The 26,726-nt window shown below is 42.4% G+C and overlaps 2 protein-coding genes across 4 annotated transcripts in view; one reads left to right on the forward strand and one right to left on the reverse strand.

The window, feature by feature from the left end:
• Positions 1 to 2,331, forward strand: part of CRYBG1 (crystallin beta-gamma domain containing 1) — a 149,697-nt gene extending 147,366 nt beyond the window's left edge. Inside the window, exon 23 of the mRNA XM_078852148.1 lies at positions 1,921 to 2,331. Within this exon, the coding sequence (XP_078708274.1) occupies positions 1,921 to 2,009 (89 nt within the window). The 3' untranslated portion in view covers positions 2,010 to 2,331. The remainder of the gene's footprint in view (positions 1 to 1,920) is intronic.
• A 1,638-nt stretch (positions 2,332 to 3,969) lies between these two features.
• RTN4IP1 (reticulon 4 interacting protein 1) overlaps positions 3,970 to 26,726 on the reverse strand; it is a 43,431-nt gene continuing 20,674 nt past the window's right edge. The window contains exons 9-10 of one of the 3 annotated variants that reach the window (XM_073336919.2): positions 10,080 to 10,178; positions 3,970 to 4,474 (exon numbers count right to left, since the gene is read on the reverse strand). In XM_073336919.2, coding sequence (XP_073193020.1) covers positions 4,439 to 4,474; positions 10,080 to 10,178 — 135 coding nt within the window. In that variant the 3' untranslated portion in view covers positions 3,970 to 4,438. Of the gene's footprint in view, positions 4,475 to 10,049; positions 10,179 to 16,579; positions 16,736 to 19,553; positions 19,681 to 26,726 lie in introns of those variants that run through there. The other 2 variants (XR_012158008.2, XR_012158009.2) reach the window with 2 other exon arrangements.

Genomic DNA, 26,726 nt, shown 5'->3' on the forward strand with positions numbered 1-26,726 from the left:
TCTTAGCAAATAAACTTACTTGTTCAAAATGTGTGATAATGTTGCCATCTTGTGGGTGTACTGAAATAATGCAGGGCAGTGATATTTGCCCCTAATAACCATACACTTTTATACTTTTAAATATCTGGCTTTCCTTCTATTTCAGATAGTGTCTTTTACACAGTTACATTCCAGCATGCATAAATTTAAGAATATTTTACCATGATGATTACTTATGAACTGTCCTTTAGAAGCATTGCTTAGTTAATTCTTCTTTGTTATCTCTTAGTTATTTCCAATGGCCAAGATTTTTTTTTTTTTTTTGTAGATCATCCTATGTCTCAACAAAATAACATCGCACTAACAGAGCCCTTTCACTGATCTCAACCTTATCACACTTCCCCTCTGCTCGGGTCTCCCTTTGCACTGGCAGTACAAGTCTGATATCTGCTGTACTACCTTTTGGCTGGTCCCAGACCATCCATCCTAGCTGGGGTGGGGGGAAATTGCTGCTGCTCCATAAGAAGCTTGTTCTTCTGCTGTCGTAAGTTCTGCTTCTCTAAGAAGGCAACATGCCACCGTGAGCAATGGATGACAGCCCTGTCACACAGAACTGAGCTACCACAAAGTGATTGCAGAGGGGAGAGGCAGTTCCAGGGCAGAGAGGATACTTTTAGGTACCTGCTCTTTGCTCCACCTCTTTCCACTAGCTTGGGCTTCTCTTCACATTGCGCTGCTGTGGAAAGCATAGGGCCAGGAATATGTGGAGCTTGCTAGGGAGATGGAAATTGACCTGCAACTGCCTGAAGGCATTTGTTTCACTATAAGAATACATCTTTGTGAATAGGAAGAATAGACTTTTCTTGAGTGAATGAACATTTTCTTCATTGGCTATCAGTCCACTCAAACACCCACTAGTGACAGGTCTGTGGCATGATCTGAATACAGCATGAAGAAATACAGGTTTGGGTGCTGTGTTAGTCACTGACTGATTTCATGTTTCGGATGAGAAATGTCCTTGCTCTAGAGGCTGAGGCTTCCCAGCAGTGGGAGCTCTAGACTGATCATCTGTGTTCGTGACCATTGATGTAATAGACAACTACATCTGTCCATTTACTGACTTCAGGAGAGAGAAAATAATGTCAGGTGTCATTGAAATAGTGCAAATGTAAGGGCATGGTTTGTGTTGCAATTTGCAGTTAGAGTGGGAGAGGTGGAGGTGGGGACATACAATATATGCACCCATATGAATAGTGTTGAATCACTTGAGGATTATCTGTTCCCTCTGGGGCACCTGGGATTGACCACTGGCGGAAGAGAGGATACTGGGCTAGATGGACCCTTTCGTCTGACCCAGGATGGCCATTCTTTAATGCATTATAGTGAGTGCACCACCTGAAAGCAAATAGCTGTGGTTATTTATGAATACTGACAACATAAAGGCTATTGTGGCCCATGCTGAAACTGCTATATGTTCTGCTGGCCAGCATCATTTCTTTTATACTGAGTTACTCCTTAGCTAGCCTTTGGAGGCCAGTTAATCACTGGATGGCTAGAACATGGGGATTGTGAGGCAGCATTTGATTATTGGAAGGTCAGAGTCCTGATCCAGTCAGCCTCACCTGACATCCTTGTCCTACTTTCTCTCCTTCACACAACAGCGGGAGCAGGAGGTGCACGACTCAGGCACCAAGTGGGGAGGCAGATAGGTTCACTCTTCTGCAGTTCCTTAGGGAGTGAGGAGGCAGTGTAGGAATGAGGGAAGTACAGAAGATGAGAATATACTCCTCTTCTGTACCTCTATTTAAAAAGGTGCATGTGATTTACGTGTCTTTGCCATGTATCCTTAGAATGGCTCTGAAACATTTATAACACTGACGCAGTCTCAATCCAACAGTTCGTGATTTTTCACATTTTATTTTCTTTTTAAATTTCTTTTAGGGGGCACACAATACGATCAAAATCATGTTGTTGTTAATGCGGTCAATGAACAGAAGCCAACCCAGTGTTGGGAAGCATTAGTTCTGTAAATCCAGACAGTTCCGTCCATCTGAGAGAAATTATAACAACACTCTGGACAATCCAACTAATGTGGCCGTCTTTGAAGAAGAGAGAGAATCTCCATCCTGCCTTCACAATAATTGTAAGAACAAGCGACAGGGTAGATTCAGCTCTAAGCATTAATTCCATAAGTTTGTGTGTTTTACTGGATGTTAGCCCACAACGATGTTGACCAATTTTTGTAACTGCTCCCGACTGTTTGTTTGTTACTAATTTTTTTAAATGTTAAGGTCCTCCTTCCAAGCAGCAATTTCATGTCAGTGATGAATTGCTAATCCAGACTATATTAAGTGAGTGTAATTTTAAATTATTTCTACAGACGTTTTTATCAGGAAAAAAGTTTTAACTATTATACTGAGAGATAATTAGATAAAATATCACAAAAGATTGAAGTGCAACATATATGGGGGGGTATGCAAAATAGATTGATCTTTGTAGTAGTATATTGGAGTATTCATCTCCTGAAAATTAACATGTAAATAATGCATTAGTACAAAAATGAACTTCAGTCTACTGAAATTTGTTTAGAAGAATTTTTACCAAAAAATGACTACAAGGTATGTGCAGATGTATTTTAGTAAGTTGTCATTTTAAAGCCTGTATTTTAATAAGCAATCTATTTTTCTAGTTTTTCTATTAGAAAGACAGAGAATACAAATCTATAGATGTTTGTTAGCAAAAGTATTGGGCAGCAAGAAGGGTGTGTCAGCTATGAAGAATTTGCCCATTTTCTGTCTGCTTCTACTTTAAAAGGCTGCCTTACTCTTTACAAATTAAAAGTATTATCTACTTCTCTGCTTGGGGCAAATACTTCAAACCTAGAAGTAGCTCCATTAAGTGCAGTCATTACTACTCTCAGAATGTAATTTAAAATACTTCTCTCTCCTTTATTTTAAAAAAGCATCACTAGTCAGTGGTTCCAAAACTCTCCAGACGTTGTCCCAGCTACTGTCTGCCACTTGCCATAGTTAATTACGTTTGAACCCACTATGATCTTCGTATGCTCCAAACATCTTGGGTGAAGTTGAGGAGGGCAAGGTCAATGGTCTTTTATCCTCTTTAATGTCCCACAATGGTCTGTCTGGTGTCAATGCGCCTTCCCTGTTGGGCAGGACGTAACACCTTCTGCTGGAGATCAGCACTTCACACTAGTTACCATCTCTCTCCAGTCTGATGATTTACACGGTCACAGAGGCTCACAATACAACTGCTCAAATAGTACCTTACAATGTGGAATACAGATGTTATGTCAGACTAATGCAGAGAGCAACTCACAAGTATTCAGTAAAGTCTAGGCACTAAACACATTCTTATAACCCTATGTGACAGGGTCGGACCAGATGGCTATAGGAAACTAATCCTATTGGGATCCGGGAAGTGGGCGGGCGAAGCCAGGCTGTCACAGCAACCCTAGTGCAGCAATGCACTGGAGTCTAGGACAAAAGCTCATTGTTGAGGTAGGAAAGAAAACTTGGAGACGCTCATACCACAATAAGTGCCATACAAGAACTTACATACATTACCAGTCAAGCAAGTTTGAAGTTCCATGCATACTTTAGGATAGGAACCACACCTTAGCAAAGAGCTTGTTTCAAGAGAGGCATGTGAAATAACTTGTAGCAGGTTGTTCTTGTGCATTAATGGTTTACTGTCTCCCTTGGCCCAATGTTAAAATTGTGGTTTTATTTTATGTCACTGGCAGAACAGTAAATGTAAACTCTTGTACCATGCTGCTGTATTTCATTCTTGCCTAGACCAGTGTTATTACAAACCACTCCTAGCAGCCTCAGGGGGCACTCATTGGATGTTGGCTTGCATAGTAAGTCTATTAGAATGTAACTTTCTTCTTTACTGTTTGTTGCCTTGCAGGATACTGATGCTTTACTTTTTATCTTTACCTGTGGGAAAGTCAGTGCCTTCAATCTAATTTTAAGTGTGTGTGGTTGTTTTTTTCACTTCCTGTACAGACAACTGCAATAATCAACATTCAAATACATCTTACTCTTTTAAAATTGTACAGTTTTAACATGCTTTTATTCTGTAGCTCACGAAAGCTTATGCTCAAATAAATTTGTTAGTCTTTAAGGTGCCACAAGTACTCCTTTTCTTTTTGCAAATACAGACTAACGCGGCTGCTACTCTGATACCTTTTTAAAGAGTGCTACTTCTGGCTCCAAGGTGGTAATTCTGGCAAATTTTTCTGTGCTTTTTTTATTGTATACACAATATGTTATATGTACTTCACAAATTTTATTCAGGTAAATCTGATTTAGTGAAACTGTCTGCAAAGTTCCCTGTTTACATGTCTATAGTGAAGCTCGTCTGTACAGGTGCAGTGCTGCCTGCTTCTCATGCATTGTGCTTCAAATCGGTTGTGAAGAGATCACCCAGGCTGTTGTCATCTTCGGTCCTTAATTTTTCTACCATGGATTGCCTACAAGGAATGTAAAAGTGGTGGAGATAGTTGCTGCTTCTGTGACACAAGAACTACACTAAGATCACTTCTACACAGGGTGTTAAGTTCTTGTTTTATCTCTCAAGTACTGTTTGATTTGTTTCAGGTTAAACCAATAATCTCTGCATTGAGCCCTGGATCTACAAAAGGACTTCGACCTAATTTCGTAGTGTAGACATACCCTTAAGCACTTTAGAACATCGAAGTAACAACACTGAGATCCTTAGACGGAGTGTATAGGGAGCCTAGCTGATTTAAAGACGGGGGAGAAATGAGCCTTAGGCTGCAATCCACAAAGTCAGCCCAGGAGGCAGGATCAGAGGAGATGCTCATGAGAAGTGTGTGTCCTAAGCCTTTCCTCTCATGCAGGTAGGCACCTAAGTCCAGGCTGCAGGGAGCACCTCTCCCTGTTTAGCAATCCACAAATGGGAACTACTTGCCTGGAGTCAGATGGCTTCGACTCTTAAATACTTTCACGCAGGAATTAAGTTAGGTGCTTGCCTCGCAAAATTACAGAGGGGGACTTGGTGGTGCCTGCTTTCACACACTCTGGCCCAATACCTATAAGTGAGAGGGAACTATAGTTATAAAGTAGCAGCCACCCTCCCTCCCTGTGATCACTCCTTCAGTGTTCATCCACAGTGGGACAACTTAAACAGCAGAGACTGGGGGAGCCGTACTTCAGAATATCCATTAGCCCAGAGGTTAAAGCACTCTCCTGCAGGGGCATGGGTGGAGGGTATAGTGGGCCAGGGAAGGCCCCTGCTCCTGCCATGTCTCCTTCACTCCTGGGGGATGTGGGAGTGAGAAGGGATGCAGAGAGCTAGAGACGGGCAGGGGAGTGAGGAGACTTGGCTTGGTGCTTGAGGGTGTGGGGGGCTGGCACTGGTGGTGGGGGTTAGTGACTTAGCCTGGGGAAGGCCTTCAGGGGTGGGGGGGCTGGTGGCTTGGCCCAGCATGGGGGCTGCTGGGGCCAGCCCGGTGCTGGCTGTGGGGGTAGTAACTTGGCTGGGGGGTTGGCAGCTTGGCCTGATGTGGCTGGGGCAGGTGGGTTGGAGCTCCTCTGTTGCAGCGGGGCCCCTCAGGGCTTCTCCTGTTGGGGCAGGGGTTGTAGCTCTGGTGGGGGGGGGTCAGGGCCTTAAGTAGAAGGGGGGGGCCAGCAGACTAGCCTCCCCAAAGCAGGGGTTCATCTGCTGCCCATGTGCAGGGGTGTGGGAGACCCAATTTCAAATCCTTTCTCCCCCTCAGGTGGGGGGGAAGAAATAGAACCTGGGTCTCCCCCATCCCAGGTGAGTGGCCACTGGGCTAAAGTTATGAGGTAGGTGTTTCCATCATCCCCTTCCTTTTCCAGGTTGAAGGGACCCCCTCTTCAGTGACCCTATTTTGAATGGGACCTGAGCCTGTGAGCACAACTACCTGATCAGACTCTGTGCACACAATACACAGGCAAATACCTATCTTCCCCTGAGGTCAGGGCTCACTTGTGGTCTCAGGTTGGAGACAGGCATCCGAACACCTAGGTGAGGCAGAAGTTTAGGTGCTGCTAAAGGCTCCTCTGAGTACACTGATTTTTTTTTAAAAAAAAAAAAACACACACAAAACCGCCGTACCAAGTCTCAGAGCCTGGGACAGCTGACGGGGGCTGAGGGCTAAACTATTGCCATGGGGATGTGCAGGCCTGAGCTCTGAGAGCTATGGCTGAGCTGCAGGTCTTTTATCACAGTGCAGACCTGCCCTTATGGTTCACTGAGAGTTTTGTGGACCACTGTGGAGCCTAAAAGTGGGACTTAAGTGCCTAAACCCAAGACTTCATGTCAAGGGGCAATTAAAGGTGAATTACCATAAGATGGTGAATATGCATATAATGATAAGCCTCCACTATCAATTAAGAGAAACCTACTGGAATGAAAATTTTATGGGCAAGATAATTTTTAACAATCCCAGGGAGTGGAAACTAATTAAATATTTGTGTTTCTTTGATTATAACTTCTGGTTAATTAAACTGTGTCTGGCAAATGAGAGGAATAAGGGCTACTGTGCAGGTTATAAATTGATACAGCAGCATCATAAGCAAAGGTTTCAAATAATGTGCAGAACTTGATGCAGGTTCTGAATTAAGTTGAATACCCCCATTTTCCTCAACACACTACCCCTGTTTCTCTGGTTTCTAGACCGTGTTATGCCCCATTCGTTATTACAAACATAACTAGATGGTATGTCTTAACTAGAGCTGTCAAAGGATTAAAAAAAAAAAAAGCCAGTTAATTGTGACATTAAAAAAAATCACAGCTTTCATCACTGTTAAATAATAGAATACCATTTATTTAAATATTTTTGGATGTTTTCTACATTTCCAAATATATTTATTTCAATTACAACATAGAATATAAAGTGTACACTGCTCACTTTATATTTTGATAAATAGCATTATCTCCCATAAATGTAAACAAACTTGTTTGTCTGTGCGATTGGCTGAAGAAGAAGTAGGTCTAAAGTTTTACATTGTTTTGTTTTTGAAAGCAGTTATGTAAAAAAGTTACATTCGTAAGTTGCATTTTCACAATAAAAAGAGTGCACTATAGTACTTGTATGAAGTGAAATACTGAAAAATACTATTTCTTTGGGGGGGTTTTAGGGTGGGTGATTGATCGCAGTTAACTTATGCAATTAACTCAATCACAGTTTTAATCACACTGTTAAACAGAATATCAGTTGAAGTGTATTAAATATTTTTGGATGTTTTTCTCAATTACAACACAAAGTATTGATCTCAATTACAACACAAAGTATTCAGTGATCACTTGTTTTAGATTAAATATTTGCACTATAAAAAATTAATAGTATTTCAGTTCACCTCACACTATTGTGAAAGTGCAACTTATAAATGTAGATTTTTTTTGTTACATAACTGCACTCAAACAAAACAAATGTAACACTTTAGAGCTTACAAATCTACTCAGTCCTACTTCTTGTTCAGCCACTCATTCAGACAAACACGTTTGTTTACATTTATGGGAGATAATGCTGCCCTCTTATTTACAATGTCACCAGAAAGTGAGAACAGATGTTCACATGGCATTTTCGTAGCTGGCATAGGAAGATATTTACATGCCATTCATGCACTTAGGACGGAAGAATCCAATGCACCGCTACAGACTAGGGACCGAATGGCTCGGCAGCAGGTCTGCGGAAAAGGACCTAGGGGTGACAGTCGACGAGAAGCTGGATGAGTCAACAGTGTGCCCTTGTTTCCAAGAAGGCCAATGGCATTTTGGGATGTAGAAGTAGGGGCATAGCGAGCAGATCGAGGGACGTGATCATTCCCCTCTATTCGACACTGGTGAGGCCTCATCTGGAGTACTGTGTCCAGTTTTGGGCCCCACACTACAAGAAGGATGTGGAAAAATTGGAGAGAGTCCAGCGAAGGGCAACAAAAATGATTAGGGGTCTGGAACACGACTTATGAGGAAAGGCTGAGGGAACTGGGATTGTTTAGTCTCCAGAAGAGAAGAATGAGGGGGGATTTGATAGCTGCTTTCAACTACCTGAGAGGTAGTTCCAAAGAGGATGGTTCTAGACTATTCTCAGTGGTAGAAGATGACAGGACAAGGAGGAATGGTCTCAAGTTGCAGTGGGGGAGGTTTAGGTTGGCTATTAGGAAAAACTTTTTCACTAGGAGGGTGGTGAAACACTTTGGAATGCGTTACTTAGGTAGGTGGTAGAATCTCCTTCCTTAGAAGTTTTTAAGGTCAGGCTTGACAAAGCCCTGGCTGGGATGATTTAATTGGGGATTGGTCCTACTTTGAGCAGGGGGTTGGACTAGATGACCTCCTGAGGTCCCTTCCAACCCTGATATTCTAAGATTCTGATTCTATGTCCTTTCATGTTTCAGCCTCTATTCCAAAGGACATGCTTCCATGCTGATGACGCTTGTTAAAAAAATGCATTAATTAAATTTGTGACTGAACTCCTTGGGGGAAAATTGTATGTCTCTGGCTCCATGGTTTTACCCACATTCTTCCATATATTGCATGTTATAGCAGTCTTGGATGATGACCCAGCACATGTTCATTTTAAGAACACTTTTACTACAGATTTGACAAAATGCAAAAACGGTACCAATGTGAGATTTCTAAAAACAGCTACAGCACTCCACCCAAAGTTTAAGAATCTGAAGCACCTTCCAAAATCTGAGAGGGACAAGGTCTGGAGCATGCTTTCAAAAGTCTTAAAAAGAGCAACACTTTGCAGAAACTACAGAACCTGAACCCAAATCACCAAAGAAGAAAAATCAACCTTCTGCTGGTGGCATCTGACTCAGATGATGGAAATGAACATGTGTCAGTCTGCACTACTTTGTATCATTATTGAGCAGAACCCATCATCAGCATAGACACACCTGGAATGGTGGCTGAAGCATGAAGGAGCGCATCTGGCATATAAATATCTTGCAATGCCAACTACAACAATGCCATGCGAATGCCTGTTCTCACTTTCAGGTGCCACTGTAAACAAGAAGCGGGCAGCATTATCTCCTGCAAATGTAAACACACTGGTTTGTCTGTGCGATTGGCTGAACAAGAAGTAGGACTGAGTGGATTTGTAGGCTTTAAAGTTTTACATTGTTTTATTTCTGAATTTTTTTGTACATAGTTGAACTTACAAAGTAGAATTTTCATGATAAGAGATTACACTACGGTACTTAGGCAAATTGAAACTTTTTTTTTTTACAGTGCAAATATTTGTAATCAAAATATACTGATCACTGTACACGGATTTCAGTTACAATGTATCTGAAAATATAGAAAACATGCCAAAATATTTAAATAAATGGTATTCTATTTAACAGCATGATTAATTTTTTTAATTGCTTGATAACCCTAATTATTATTTTATATTGCAATAGCATTACGCGGTTTTGTGCTAGTTGCTGTGTAAACACGTACAAAGACAAGGTCCCTGAAGAGTTTAGTCTGTAGTAATGACTTCTGTTGCTGTTACTCTACAGATCAAGAAACTGTAGATTGAAGTTCAGCACTTGTTTACAACTCAACACAGCCAATGCTTCCTTTGGGGCAAAGTCATCATTCACAAGACATTTTGGAACTTATTTGAAACATGCCTATAGCACAAACTGCTCCATGGAACTAAAAATTAATGAGGCTGTCAACTTAGCTACTGCCATCAGAATGATGGATATGAGTGTCCATATGAAGAATTACAAATCCTCTTCACACATGGCTATAATCTAGCCAACCTAGAAAAGGCATTAGCCTTTCCTCTGTTTCATAAATTTAACAAACCACAAAACTGGTGTAGGAAGGACCCAACCAATTTTTTATATTAGGAATTTTACATTCAATAACTTGTTTTTAAAAACTAACTTTTAGTACTTACTACACTTAGAGATTCATGGCCTATAAAACTTTTAGGAGTGTTTTAACCTTAGGACACCATTTTTGAGAGACTTGCAAGGAAATAGTAAACTACACCTTCAAATCTACCACGTCCAAATGCCATTTATCAGCAAGAACAGACTGTAAGCAAAACAGAATGGCTGTAGATGTTATTTTTTATTAATTACATTGATCACTGTTTTCCCTCGTGCATGTCCTCCTTCTAGCCTCAGAAAGGCCTTTGGAACTTCAGAAAAAGAGAAGACTTGCTCAACAACTGGATGGATCTACGAAACAAAAACAGATAGGATCATGCTCAATCATTTGATCCCTGCCAAGTGATATCTAACAGCTTCTCCCCTCCCACACTTCCAAGTTGTATGTAATAACTAACTAAAACACAGTGACCGCTAACCTTGGACACTAATATAGTCATCTATGGTCCAAGGCTGTGAGAAAGCAGATGGATACACTGATTCTACCTTATGTTCCACACATTAATATTTGGAGGAAGAGAGGTGTTTTACACATTTTTCTTCATTGTTGACAATTATTTATTTCATGTTCAACTCAATACACACACACACACACACCCCCACCCACCCACCCACCAGGTTCAAAGGCCAGATTTTTAAAAAGGTATTTAGGCACCTTTGCGGATATTTGAAAGCATCTATGGTCCTAACTCCCATTGGAGTCAGTGGGACTTAGGCACCTAGGTGCTTTTGAAATTCTCACTAGGCCCCCACCTTTAAAAATGCCTTAGGAGTACAAAGCCCATACTTGTTCTCATAACTCACTTCAGGCCAGTTTTTAAAAGGTATTTATGTACCTAATTCCCATTTAAACCAGTGGAGTTAGGCAGCTAGATACCTTTCAAAATCCCATCCTTTAAATCCGTACCTTTAAAAATCTATGTATAATATACATGACCAAGAAACAACTTGTACCAACAGCTATTTTGACATCTTAATTTTGCAAAATGACAGGTTTCAGAGTAGCAGCCGTGTTAGTCTGTATCCGCAGAAAGAACAGGAGTACTTTGACACCTTAGAGACTGTCAGGGTTCCCTCCCCACTCTGAACTCTAGGGTACAGATGTGGGGACCTGCATGAAAGACCCCTTAAACTTATTCTTACCAGCTTAGGTTAAAAACTTCCCCAAGGTACAAACTTTGCCTTGTCCTTGAACCCTATGCTGCCACCACCAAGCGTTTTAAACAAAGAACAGGGAAAGAGGCCACTTGGAGATGTCTTCCCCCCAAAAATATCCTCCCAAGCCCTACACACCCTCTTTCCTGGGGAGGCTTGAGAATAATATCCTAACCAATTGGTTACAAAATCATCAAAGACCCAAACCCCTGGATCTTGAAACAATGCACAGATCAGTCAGGTTCTTAAAAGAAGGGTTTTATTTAAAAAAAAAAAAAAGGTAAAAATCATCTCTGTAAAATCAGGATGGAAAAATACTTTACAGGGTATTCAGATTCAAAACACAGAGGATCTCTTTCTGGGCAAAACCTTAAAGTTACAGAAAACAGGAATAAGCCTCCCTCTTAACACAGGGAAAATTCACATAAAACAAAAGATAAACTAATCTGCCTTGCCTGGCTTACCTATACTGGTTGCAATATTGGAGACTTGGATTAGGATGGGTTGGAGAAGATGGATTTCTGTCTGGCCTCTCTAAGTCTCGAGAGAACAACCAGGTAAACAAAAGCCTCTCCCTCTCCCCCAAGATTTGAAAGTATCTTGTCCCCTTATTGGTCCTTTGGGTCAGCTGCCACCCAAGTTAGCTGAGCTTCTTAACCCTTTACAGGTAACAGGATGTTGCCTCTGGCCAGGAGTGATTTTATAGCACTATATACAGAAAGGTGATTACCCTTCCCTTTATATTTATGACAGAGACTAACAAATTTATTAGAGCATAAGCTTTCGTGGGCTACAGCCCACTTCATCGGATGCATAGAATGGAACATATAATAAGAATATATATATAGACACACACACACCCTTTCTGTGTGTGTCTATATACATATTCTTACTATATGTTCCATTCTATGCATCCGATGAAGTGGGCTGTAGCCCACGAAAGCTTATGCTCTAATAAATTTGTTAGTCTCTAAGGTGCCACAAATACTCCTGTTAATTTTGCAAAGTAATCCTATATACAGTTTTCATATCTCCTCCAAATAAGGTGAAGCAACCACATTCGCTGTCCCCATCACGGTGTGGAAATCAACACTGCTTCGCTCTTCTTATTTATACATATTCCTCCCATCTCTTGCTAATGATCACATTCCAGCTGTACCCATGGAGGGAGAACATTAGCTTCTTCTGAAAACACATCTCATTGACAGCCAACAAGGGTGCTAGAAAAGGCATCACATATTGAGCCCTCTTCCCAGAGGCCAAGATAACAAGCTCTACAAGAACACTACCCAGAGGGTGATCTCACACCTTGATGCAATATTCCTTCATCAATGGGCTGGCCATGATTATCTTAATGGAAAGAAAGATTAATATTAGCTGGTTCTGCATCTAGCTGATGCAGTGATCAAAATTTAAAGAACAAAGCCTTAAACACCCTGTTTATTATACTAGAAAGATGTGCATCATTTATAACACCCTGTTGATAAAGACAATTCTCCTTTGCGAGAAGCAGCTATTCATTTTTCCCCCCAATCTATGTAGCTGAATACTTTAAAAATTCATAATTACTCTCTCAAATTCCCATATTATTCAAAGTGGTCGCCATGTTAGTGTATATCAGCAAAAACAATGAGGCGTACTTGTGACACCTTAGAGACTTCATGAAGTGGGCTTTAGCCCACAAAAGCTTATGCCCAAATAAATTTGTTAGTCTCTAAGGTGCCACAAGTACTCCTCATTGTTTTTGCATATTATTCAAATATCTCTAAATGCCAAAGGTATAATGCAACAACAACCAACACAAGCAGCTTGCAAATTTCAGAAGCAGTAGCTCTTTTTCAAGCTTCTAAGCGAACAGCCCCCCTCCCTCACCCCCAATTTTACCAAACTGCAAAGGTTCATTTTCAGAAACGCAGCCCGGGAAATGAGTGCATAGCACATCTACCAGTGAAGAGGTCCATATATGCACTTCCCAAGCAAGGTTTTGAAAACTGGCCACATTCTCCACCCCCCACAGCTGCACAACCCTCATATAGTAGCTGAAAGTCCTGATGTAGGGTCCTTCACTCATTCCTCGGCATATTTTCAGTTCATATGATTGATATTAAATGCCCTACAGCAGGGGCGGGCAAACTTTTTGGCCTGAAGGCCACATCGGGTTTCGGAAATTGTATGGAGGGCCGGTTAGGGGAGGCTGTGCCCGTACCTCTGCCCTCATCTCCCCCCCCCCCCCCGCTTCTCACCCCAACAGCCCCCCTGCCCCATCCACCCACCCATCCCCGCTTCCTGTCCCCTGACCACCCCCGGAACCCCTGCCCCTGATTGCCCCCCCACTGCCCCATTCCCTGCCCTCTGACCACCCCGACCCCTATCCACACCCCCGTCCCCTGACCACCACCCCAAACTCCCCTGCCCTCTATCCAACCCCCCCGCTCCCTGCCCCCTTACCGCGGCGCACCGGTGGCTGGCGGCACTGCAGCTGCACGGCCCAGAGCGTTGCGCGGGTGTAGTGTAGTAAATTGCTCTCCATAACTGCTACCAGTAGCACATTCCTACGCGGAGCAGCTTAATACACTACGCTGGCAGCATGGCCCGCTGAAGCTGCGGGGGGGAAGGAGGGGGACAGGGACCACACGGACCACAGTGTGGGAGGGACTGGGGCTAGCCTCCCAGGCCAGGAGCTCAGGGGCCGGGCAGGAAGGTCATGCGGGCCGGATGTGGCCTGCAGGCTGTAGTTTGCCCACCTCTGTCCTACAGCAAAGCACAAATCTGCAATAAAGAATTGATCTGTGTGACTGCAAAAAGCCAGGACATTAGTAATCAAAACAACCTATTATGCCACAGTAGTCACCTGATTTCTTACTCAGAGAAGTCAAATCAGCAGTGCCAAGTGGAAAAGCATACACGACTGGGATGTAAGCTCCCGCCCACACACAAACAACTTGGAAGAAAGGATCAGAATTAGTATATTTGATTCTCCCCTAAAGCCATTGTGCTAATATATATTCACCAGCTGCATCAAGTGTGCACACTCTGGTGTGACAAGGTGGGTTAGGTAATATCTTCTGTTGGTGAGAGACAAGCTTTCGAGCTACTTCAGGTCTGGGCTCTGTGTAGCTCGAAAGCTTCTCTCTCTCATCACCAGAAGTTGGTCCAATAGAAGATGTTACCTCATCCACCTTGTCTCTCTAATATCCTGGGACTGACACAGCTACAACACCACTGCATACCACACTCTGGAGTGTGAGTTTTACCTGGCTGGACAAGGGGAGCGACACAACTGGTTTTCTTTGCAGTGGGATGGAGAACTGGCAGAGGGGGCAGTCAGATGCTGCATAACACTCACTACTACCCAATATTGGAGCAACTCTGACTGAGTTCAAGACTAATTTAGTTTTGTTATGCTGGTCAGAATCAGTGCTGCCCGAGTGATCAACAATCTCAGGGACAGGTAGGGTGACCAGATGTCCCGATTTTACAGGGACAGTTCCAATTTTGGGTCTTTTTCTTATATAGCCTCCTCCTACCCCGGCCCAATTTTTCACATTTGCCGTCTGGTCACCCTAGGGACAGGGAGGTAAAGCAATAGTGTCTTTGGCCATGCTGATGGGGTGGATCAAGCAGCTGCTGTGACTTTGCAAGGGAAATGTAGCATCAACAGCAGTGGCTGTCCTCCATTGCTTTAGCAGCAGCAGGGTGGGGAAAGAGCAGGGAAAATTCGCTAACTTGTTTGTACCGAGCATGGTTTGAGGAATCTGAACTACCTATAAAAGTTATTAAAATAAGATCTATTTGCCGAGCTTCACTTCAGTTTAAAACAAAGAGAGGTAGACTCCTCAGAAACACACAGCACAAAACCACTGATTAGCCCAGGGGGAGTGTGGCCTGTGGCAGGGTGAGGCTATCAGAATAGTAATCAGGAAAGGTTGGAGCTCAGCTATGATCCCCAGATGGAAGCACAGACGAGCCATTTACAAGGAAAGGTACAATAAGGATAATTCCAGACACCAACACTGGTTATATAAAGATTTCAGAACAAAAACAAGACTATTACCCTCCGTAGACCCAATATACGTTTTGAACTATGAGTGATTACTTGTATCAGATTATAACACTATGTCTTAGGTTCTCAATATATCACAAAATTCACAGCACATTTTAAAAATGGTGCTCTAGGGGATTCAGAGGAATCCCTAGCCCAACCTGATAGAATGCAAAACACTGCATGTATCACTGCCACCAAATGGTCACTGCTCATATGCTCCATTGTTAGAAACCTCTGGTCTGATTTAAACACTGACCCTAGGCAATGCTCTAGAGACATGAATACTAAATTGATGATCCTGGCAATCTAAAGCATTAAAAAATTTATCTGGCCTGCTGATTAGCCCACTGTTTGGATAACCCTGAAAGAGCTGACCATATCACAGCACAATGAGTCATTTGGCCTTTACCATAATCAACTGACACAGATAAAATCTCTTCCTGTGAACAAGTAGGCAGGCTGGAGGGAGCATCCCTGTTTGCTGAATACATGATAATAAGTGGAGATTAACTGGATAATGCAAACACTGCCTATTTACAGCCACACATCAGTCCCCTGCCAATGGACACTTACTTGTTCAGGGAAACAGGATTAAATAATAAAGGCTGGGGAGAGAACGGATTACACCCACAACTACAGAATTGTTTATCTGAAAAAACAGATTGAGTTTGAATATTCTCTTGCTCTCCGTTCTTAATAATGTGCAGAACATTATAGATACAGATCCCTGGCCTCTTCAATGAGCTCCTTACGTTTTTTAAAAGGAGGAGGAGGGGAGAGAGAGGGGAAACCTCTTTGCTAATGTTAGTTAAGAGTCTGAAATGTATCAAACCCAGCTCTGAACTCAACAGGCTATGACTGAAATGCTGCATTAGGAGTCCACTCAGTAGTAGTAATTTTCAAACCGTTGGCCAATCTGAATCCTTCCTTGGAGGTCCGTATTTCTCTGATAAGAGATGCACTGGCCCTTTCAGTTCTGAAGTGAACAGACAAGCCTAAATCCTGCAGTCCTTACTCATATAAAACTCCCTAGGAGCTTTGAGCAAGAACTGAAGAATCAAACCCCATAACTCAAAAGCAATGATATTGCACTGGTTCTTTTCTGTGTTTCTACAGCACCCAGCACAATGATCCTGAGTAGGGCCTTTGGACACGAATATAAATGTTTGCTAACAATGCACTGCATACAAATATGCATATTTTGGGTTGAAATGAAGAACACACTGTAATTTTGAGACATGAAAGCATGACAGTACCTAGATCAGGGGCACTCGTTCTGTGGAAAGGGCCAAATTCCATTTGTAATTATGGTTCATGAGCCAAGATATAAATGTAGGACTCACTACTCCCCTCCCTGCATCCACAGTGAATCTCCCCTGATGTCAATGAGAAGTTTGCACAAAGATCATTAGTTGAATTGGCTTTGATGTTGCAATTAAAAATTTCATTTTTGTTTGGTACTTTATAGTCACTAAGTGGAAAATACGCTCACCTTTAGGAACACCGCTATTTCTGCCTTTTGTTTCTCTTCCTTCCCCATCCTCCTTTCTGTTTCTCTCCTTTCTTATGTCTGCATTTCCTTCCCTGCTGCATCTCTCAAGTCCCACCTTCCACAGCCTTCACTCCCACCCCCTTCTGTATTTCACCACTGAAATGATATGCAATGAAATAGTTAATGCAGACATGAGAAGTGTCATCAATAGGCTCTAGACTTAACATCATAGTGAGATTAAGGGGTGGGAGGAAAGTTCACACCTCTTGGAGGCACTGTTTGAAGTTGCTGTCAGACCCAAATATGGCACTTGCAGTGATTACTCGTGTCACATATTCAAGGGTAGCTTTGGAACCCGAAGGCTAGAAGCAGGATTTTTCTTCTTAATGAAATCTTAGAATCTCCAAAAAATATGAATATTATATGCACAAAAATACATTGAAGAGCTTGACCTCTCTGCCTTGATCTTAAAATAACTAGAGCTTCAGAAATGCCAAATGAAAAATGATCAAATATGAACACACATGCTCTGGTGGTAAAGACCCAGGAATGGGAGGGAGAAGTTCTGGATTCTATTTATTCCAAGCTTTACCAAGGACTTCTTAGGAGACCCTAGATAAGTCACAAACCTCTCTTTCTGCCTCAATTTCTCCATCTGTCAAATGGTAACAATACCTAATTCACAGGGTGTCTTTGCATAACATTTGTGTCATACACACTAGCTGCTCTTCTGGTATCTTTTAAAGAATTAAAACAGCCATATTATGTTTCTTAAAACAATATATTGCTCCTAACTGCAGTTATGATAGAGTAACACGTGATCAATAAAATTCTGATAGCAAAGTCCAAGTGAATCCAGTTATGTTTGGGGGTTTAAGTGACGCACAGGCTGTATTTGATCATAACAGGAGCAGCTTCCAGCACAATGAGGAGGAACAAGAGACTGGAGCCAGCCCAAGAGCATTGTGTTTGCCAGGCCAGGCTCGCCTCAATACAAGTTAGAGTGGCTGGATGTGGCTAATTTACCCCATGTTAAACACACTGGACTATGCAGAGGAAAGCTCTAATTGGTGTAAGGAAAAATGGACAGCTTCTCTTGTACAACTCTCTAGTCTAGTAGCAGGCAGTGGAAGCTGTTCTATATTGTATCACACACTCTTCAGTGTTACTCACTTGTGCTGTTAGTTTAATCTGACTGGTGTTATAAATCCCACACAAACAAGAAGTGAGAGCTGTTTGTGCAGCTGTATCTACTATTTATACTTCCCCTCTACATGAGTTTGATTTTTTTCAAGCAGAGGAAAATGTCTCCCCTTACTGGAGAACCCTCCTCTCCCCATGGTTTGCACACTCCCAGGGGCAAGGGCTGAGAAAATGAAACACCACACCATATTCAGAAGCTGTTTTGTTCACCACCTTTACCCATTCTACTGTAACTATTTTTAGTAAATCTAGATGTATTCCCTCCCCACCCCCCGAAGACAAGATCCCTGAAAGTCAGTGCTGATTAACCACAGAATACACAACTGCATCAGGCTAACCAATTGAGAGAGCAACACATTTGAGTAAGTGTCTGGTATCTGCTTACACTGTTCCAGGTCTAATCATGATTTATGTGAATCTGAATATTCAAATAAAGCCCAACACCTGTGTAAAGAGGGTACATTTTGAGTTAGCTTTGCTTATGGAAACTGTATTAATGTAAGCACTGAAGAATTTTCATGATCACCATGAGTAAGCTATACTATCTGAAAAGAGAGGAACAGATGAGTTTTAATAAAAAACAGAATTCACAGCATTTTATACAGCCTTAGCTACATGCAGCTCTAGAGTTCTCTCTCTCTCAGAACAAAACAAAAAACCCTACAAAGATGGGTTATTTAACAGAAAGTCTTTGCAACATCTCCCAAAAATCAATACCTCAGGCTCCAGCCAACCATCACGAAAAACTAATTAAAGTCAAGGCATCTCCACCGAGAATGCCTAAACATACAAAGCTAGACAGGGTGGGGTCAAGCTTTCCAACTGATCTTACCCTGGAGAGGGATGGACTCTGCAGAGTCAATGTGGGCTCTTATCCAAGTATTGTCTCAAATCCCTCTTCCTTCCACATGCAAAAACCTCTGACCTTAGTTCAGTTAGCTTTGGATGAAGCAACCACTAATCTGGGGATGTAAGCTAAAGTCCAAATCTGGCTGGTAACCCATCCACTTTGCATTGAGGACACGAGTTAAACCACTCAAGTGCCGATAGTCCTCCAACGCCGTGCCACAATTCCCCATGTGTCAAGAAGGACAGACAAGTACACCCACAATTCACTAGGAAAGAATCATAGTGGCTCAGCATACTGCAGCACTGAGAACCATAGGATATGTCCCCAAAAGCCCTAGAACATACACAGATGAGCGCAGCAGTGTGGACATAGCAACTCAAATGTCACTTTGCAGGGCGGCTGCTCAGAGCCAGCCTAGGGCTAACCAGCGTGTTCAGATCTGGGTGACATTCACCTCAGTTAACTCTAAAGTGAAGACAAATCCTGGGAGGCATGGGAACAAAATCATAAGAATTTTGTAAGTTAAAACCTTGGACTGCACGCAGAAACTATCAACATCAGTACAGACTATGGAGCACGGTTATCTGTTCCAAGCAAGGATCCCATTAAATACATGAGCAGAACACCTTTGTTACTAGCTGAAGTTTCTAGATAGTGTTAAGTGTAGACCCTGCAGAGCACATTGCACCAATCTGGCCATGATGGGATAAAGGCCTAAATCGCTGGTGCGTCCACATCCAAAAAGATACTGAATTTGTAGAGTCGTTTGGGATCCAAGATGCTATAGCAGAGAAGACATCTACAGCAATATGTGGCAGGAATGAAGGGGATGTTACCTGCAGATCCCTAATAAGAGGGGTGGGGAGCAAACAAATAAATAGCATGCACAGTGAACACATTCAGTCAAAAGGTTGCGGTTACCTCCACAAATGGTGCAGCAAGGAAACTGGCAGAAGGACAGATTGGATATCTGAACAGGCAGACAATCTGAGGGGTGTCAGGTTTGATTACAATATTGATCTGTAATTTGCCTCTTCAATTCTAAAGGCTGGCAATAATAATAGGAAATTATATTACATTTTTCCATCAGGAGATCTCAAAGCATTTTACCAAGGTGGATAAGTAGCACTATCCTTATTTTTCAGATGGAGAAACTGAGGCACAAATTGGTTAAGTGATTTGTATAATGTCCCACAGCCAGGAATAGCAACGATGTATCCTGACACCCTCTCTGGGTCCTGGTCCATGACTAGAGATCCTAGACATTACAGTAATACCAGTAAATAGGTTAGTAATCGTTATAATAAATCCTTTGAGAGATAGATTCAGTCATATGAAAATTCATCGGTCCCCGACAGAATAGTTGAGAACTGCAGCTTTAAGATGCAAATCTCCTTCCTTTTCCAAGGATTTTGCCTGAGGGAGCAAGGTGCTGTTTATTTTGGGAATGCCTTTTGAAACAGATGTTTTATTTATTAAACAACACACTATAGATGCAAACTGAGATATGCTTCTGAAGCTTATTCTCAGCACAGAGAGGAATTATTTGAAAAGTTGGGAAAACTCTGATCATTTTTAAGTAATTTAAGGAAATTAAATCACTTTTGTGACACTGATGGCTCAAACTTACTTAGAAAAAGCATTCAAACTTGGCACGTGTATAGCCCATCAACATCAGGACAAGTGACAGACATGTTAGAATTGTGTTGTATATAAATAATAAAGGCATTTGAAAATAATATGCTCCGTGTGCGGTATGCTATTTTCTACTAACTTCAAACTATGCATAGAGGGCCAATACACCAGACACACAGTTAGAAACAGATGTACATCTGGCTATCTAGAGGCTGAAATATGTAACATCTGTTCAAATCAGCATAGTTATTTGAATGAGTGGTCTCCATTATGAATTTAACAACATTCACATAAAAACACTGCATGGCTTCCCGTGGAGAAGGGCATGTGGGGAGAGTGAAGTGTTTTGTTTTAAGATAAACACACCTTACTATTTTCACACTGGGACTAATTTCATACTGGTAATTCACACACATTTTCTTCTTCTATGTTAAATATAACAACACTGAAACAATCAAAGGTACTTGGAATGTAACCCCTCATATTGAAATAACAGCAATTCCCTTAAACAGTGCTACATTTTCAGCATAGATACCTCTTGCACAAACAAGGGGATATTTAAGTGTCTAAATATCCAGCTGTATGCACAAGTTGTAGTAACCAGGCAGGCAGATCATAGTGGTCCCTTTTGTCTATCATTATGGGATCATTAAGATCATTATATAAGACTGTAATTTCCCAATATTCTGCACAGTTTTAATATGGGGTTTGTGATCACATGAATTCCTCAATGCTAACTGACAAGAGAGTTGCAGGAATATCTTGATTCTGGTATGTACTTTGTGATTCACCAAAAAATATCACGTGTGTTCTTAAATAAAAGGCAGGCTCACACTGCTCATTAATGTCATCGTGAAATATATGTACAAATACTATGTCAATAGTTAACTTTATATACTGAAAATATGGTTTTAAAATCTGCATCAAGGCAGGGGTGAAACAAAGGTTTTCCTCCAAACAGGAGGTAAGAAATGTCTCTCTCTTGGCTCATAAATTAAGCATTGAACGCTAACACAATGGAAGCTCATTTCCATAAAATGTCAGAATTTAACAGAGAGATGTGAAGCCAACAAGGAAGGAACACAAAGGAAAAAATAGATCAGAGGTGGTTATCCAAAGACAATAAGCTCTGGCAGTGAATCTAGGAAGCAAAAAAGACACCCCATAATCCTCCATCTAGGAAGCAGGTATGAAAACGAGATCACAACCAGCCTTAGCTGAAATGCTGCATAGGACTTTCAGGGCGAGAAACTTCTTTAGATGGGACATTAGCCATTTAAGTTAAGTGTAGTCTCGAGAAAGCGTGTTATGATTTTGTTTTGTATGTAAACCATTTGTTTTGAATTTTCTTACTGTCACATGACTCTTGAATCTCTGATGATAAACTTATTCTTGGTTTCATTACAGATATATCTATCAGTGCTGTGGTATTAAGCAAAGAGCTGATCCGGAGTTGAATCGTACACGGTGGTGTGTGCACAGTTCCCTTGGGGACAGCAGACCTGGTATTTCTGTGAGTGTTCAGTGGATATGGGGCTGATCACTACAGGGGACTCAGGAACGTGGGTGCACCTACTGCTAACCTGCAAGGCAAAGTAAGGGTAGGCATTGTCCAGAGGAAAGTGCTTGGGTGGCTAACAGGCTCATGGTGTCCTGGACCCGATTCCCAGTCCAAGCAGGACTCCCTCATGCCAAAGACAGGGGGAAACATGGTGAGTCACAATCCTGGGTACCCTGACAACAAAATAAAATTCTACATAGATAAATGTAAGTTGCTACACTTAGGGAAGAAAAACCCAAGGCACAAATATAGAATGGGAGATAACTGGCTTGGCAGCAGCACTGCTGAGAAAGATCTGGGAGTTGCAGTGCATCAAAAGCTCAACATGAGCCAGCAACATGATGCTGTTGCAAAAAAAGCAAACACAATTTTGGGTTGCATTAACAGAGACATGGCATGCAAGACACGGGAGGTGATAGTACCATCTATTCGGTTCTGGTTAGGCCTCAGCTGGAGTTCTGGGTCCAATTTTGGCACCAATGTATAGAAAGGACGCAGAGAACTGGAAAGGATCCAGAGGCAAGCAACAAAGATGATCAAAGGGATGGAAAGCAAACCATATGAGCAAAGGCTGAAGGAACCGGGTATGTTTAGTTTAGAAAAGAGATTAAGGAGGGGACATGATAGTGGTCTTCATATACTTGAAAGGTTGCCATAAAAAAAGATGGAGAAAAGTTGTCCTCTGTGGCAAGAGAGAACAAGAGGCAATGGGTTCAAACTATAACATAGCAGATTTAGATTAAATCTCAGGAGAAAACTTCCTAACGGTAAGAACAGAAGGACCATGGAACAGACTGCCTAGGGAGGTTGTGGAAGCTCCTTCACCAGAAGCTTTCAAAAGGAGGCTGGATAGCTATCTGTCTTGGATGGTTTAAACCAGGGGTCGGCAACCTTTCAGAAGTGGGGTGCCGAGTCTTCATTTATTCACTCTAATTTAAGGTTTTGCGTGCCAGTAACACATGTTAACGTTTTTCGAAGGTCTCTCACTATAAGTCTATGATATATAACTAAACTATTGTTGCATGTAAAGTAAACAAGGTTTTTAAAATGTTTAAGAAGCTTCATTTAAAATTAAATTAAAACGCAGAGCCCCCCAGACCGGTGGCCAGGACCCGGGAGCGTGAGTGCCACTGAAAATCAGCTCGTGTGCCGCCTTTGGCAAGTGTACCATGGGTTGTCCACCCCTGGTTTAGACACAACAAATCCTGCATCTTGGCGGCGGGGGAGTGGGGGGGTGTTAAATTAGGACAGGGTTACACAGAATTGCATTCACCCCTATGAAGGATAGGTCCATGAATGGCTATTAACAAGATGCAACCTCATTCTCTGGGTGTCTGAGTGCCAGAAGATGGGAGTGGATGACAGGGGATGGATCACTCAATGACTGCCTGTTCTGTTCATTCCCTCTGATACACCAGGCACTGGCCACTGTCAGAAGACAGGATACTTGGCTAGATGGACCATTGGTCTGACCCAGTATTGCCATTCCTATATTCTTATGCTGATTGAGAACCTGATCCAAATTCCCCATTGACTTCAATGGACAATGGCATCTGCATGTCTAGCCTCCATATGGCTCATTTATTATAAACTAGTTTCATAAACAAATATTATTCATAATTTAGTTGTGGGATGTTTTGAGACATATATATCCCCTTCCCCCACCCCCCCGCATTTCACATTTCCTCCTCCAATGAATCGATGATCACTCAATTTGAGGGGACCAATGTGTACAGACAACAGAATTACATGATATTAAAGTAGATCCAAATGGAACAGATATGGGTTTTATACAATACTTTTCATATACTGCATTTTACAAAGCAATGAGTTAAATACTGTTAGCATAATGACTATGTAGATAAAACATTATTTGACACTACAGCCGGTTTTTGTAGAGACACAGAATAAAAGACTAAACAAACACCTTTATCCTCCTACCATCTAACAATAAAAAGGTACATCAGGACATCCTTAAATGTATGACATACATTTTAAATAGCATTAGCATCCCCTGTCCAGATTATTAGGCAGATGAATACAAATTAAGCCTTTTCTCTATTGCATAAACAGATATTTCCCAAGACACCTTCATGGGCATATTCTGCATTTTTGTTTTAAACATAAAGCAGGAACAGAACACAAATGTGCTGTGACTGGCCAAGGGTCAGGACAAGCAGTAACTAGGAAGACAAGGTATTTCTGCTCCTTATTAAACTTTGATTTGTTGAGTGTGGTCATGCAAGATCATAGGAAGTGAAGCATCTGCTGTGGGTTCTTTCTAGGCTGCAGATTGTGCTTGAAATGTTGGATGCAATGCCAAGTGAAGTGGTGTGAAGCTGCAGCCAGGAGCGCTGTCATAAAACACTACAACCCATTTATTAATACAGCCCCTGTGTAGCAGTAGTCTGAGGTAATATTCTCTGAAGTGCTGACATACTGGCGTATTGTGTATATGGGCAGAACAGGAAGTGCACCTTATCCTGTGTGCCTGGTCAACAGCACTAAAAAGGTGAATAGCAGCAATGAAGTGGCACAAAGATCATTCAGGAATTGGGAAAAAAGGACAAAACTAAAAATACCAGTTTCTGGAAGGGGAGGGGGAAAATATATAGTGGAGAGAAAGGAAATCCAAATGGGGACATAATTTGATAACCTACACACTTCTAGAAGAGGACCAATCTTTTAGACCCAGGAGTGTGAAATGGCCTGGAGAGTCATGTTCTAGAATCAACAGGGCACAGGGGCAGGTTCTCTTCCTTGTGCTGCTTCGGCAGCACAAAGGCACTAGGCCCTGGTCTACACTAGGACTTTAGGTCGAATTTAGCAGCATTAAATCGATGTAAACCTGCACCCGTCCACACGATGAAGCCCTTTATTTCGACTTAAAGGGCTCTTAAAATCGATTTCCTTACTCCACCCCTGACAAGTGGATTAGCGCTTAAATTGGCCTTGCTGGCTCGAATTTGGGGTACTGTGGACACAATTCGACGGTATTGGCCTCGGGGAGATATCCCAGAGTGCTCCACTGTGACCGCTCTGGACAGCACTCTCAACTCAGATGCACGATTGTTTGCCGTTGCTCTGATGCAGGGAGGGGCGACTGAGGACATGGCTTACAGGGTTGGCTTCAGGGAGCTAAAATCAACAAAGGGGGTGGCTTTACATCAAGGAGTATTTCAGGCAGGACTTCACGGAGGGTTCCAATAAGAAATGGTGCACCTAAGTTATTGTTCTTATTGGAACAAGGAGGTTAGCCTGGCCTCTGATTGATACATGGCTAGATTTACCTCGCTGCACCTTCTCTGTGAGTGACTGCAGTGTGACCTAGAGGAATGAGTCCCCTAGACAGGGGAGGGGGGGAAGCAAATGAGTACAAAACAAGTCTGGTCTATTTCTTGTTTTGATCCACTCCATCTATCTTTTACATCTTTGGCTGGCAGCAGACGGTGCAGAAGGACTGCATGCCATCCACATCTCATGGCTGCTCGGCAGAAGATGGTACAGTACGACTGCTAGCAATCCGTATCGCCTGCCTGCTCACCATAAGACGGTTCAATAGGACTGACTGCAGGACTAAAGAGAATGACCTGGTCAAGTCACTCCAAATTTAGTCCCTGCGCCCATGTCTGCCCAGGCGCTCCCAGCCGACGTGGCCAGGAGCACCTCGGATACGACGAGGACAGCTACCTGTCATATTGCACCGTCTGCTGCCAAAAGGCAATGGGTTGCTGCTACCGTGTAGCAATGCCGTACCGCGTCTGCCAGCACCCAGGAGACATACGGTGACGGTTACCTGAGCAGGCTCCATGCTTGCCGTGGTATGGCGTCTGCACAGGTAATTCAGGAAAAAAGGCGCAAAACGATTGTCTGCCCTTCCTTTCACGGAGAGAGGGAGGGAGGGAAGGGGGGCCTGACGATATGTACCCAGAACCACCCGCGACAATGTTTTAGCCCCATCAGGCATTGGGATCTCAACCCAGAATTCCAATGGGCAGCGGAGACTGCGGGAACTGTGGGATAGCTACCCACAGTGCAACATTCCGGAAGTCGACGCTAGCCTCGGTACTGTGGAAGCACTCTGCCGAGTTAATGCACTTAGAGCATTTTCTGTGGGGACACACACACTCGAATATATAAAACCGATTTCTAAAAAACCGACTTCTATAAATTCGACCTTATTCCGTAGTGTAGACATACGCTAGGAAACTGTCCACAGCATCTCTGTTGGAGATTTCCCCACTGGGGGTGGGGGGGAAGTCCCCAAAAGGTGCAGATACGGCAAGGCCAGTTCTTACAGCACCTCATCTCTCAGCGTGGGGGGATGGAGGGGAGACAAGTTACACTGTCAGGAGAAGCCTCCCCATCCTCTCTTGCAGACAACTTGTAACAAGCTCTTAAACCTGGGAAAATTAGGAAAGTAATAGTACACTTTCCTCATCATTCCCCTTTTCTGATTCCACTGTGGAAAGCTTCATGACAATTGACAATTTAAAAGACAATGGAGCTTGATGAAATTATGTTAAAGTATCACTGAATTTTATACTCCTAAAAAGAGAAAAAAAATACATACAAGATTCTCCAGACCACTCTGCCAATGCCCGTCAGCCGTGACCTGTAATACACTAAATATTCTAGCACTGTACATGTTGGGGTGGTTGGGTACATGGATAGAAGAAGCAGTCAAGTTCATTTTGACTGAAGAACCAACCAGGTGTCCCTACTACCCCAACACCCTTTTTTCATTTTCATTGTCAGAGTTCAGGCTAAACAATCACTTCCAGTGCCAAAAGTAGCTCATTTTGCCTGTAGCCCAGTAAATATAATGTCTGAAAAGAGTGGAAAATCCTATTATTAACACAGTAGGAAACACCAATGTCTACATTCTGTACACTGGG

This window comes from Lepidochelys kempii, chromosome 3, assembly GCF_965140285.1.
Source record: "Lepidochelys kempii isolate rLepKem1 chromosome 3, rLepKem1.hap1, whole genome shotgun sequence".
NCBI lineage: Eukaryota > Metazoa > Chordata > Testudines > Cheloniidae > Lepidochelys > Lepidochelys kempii.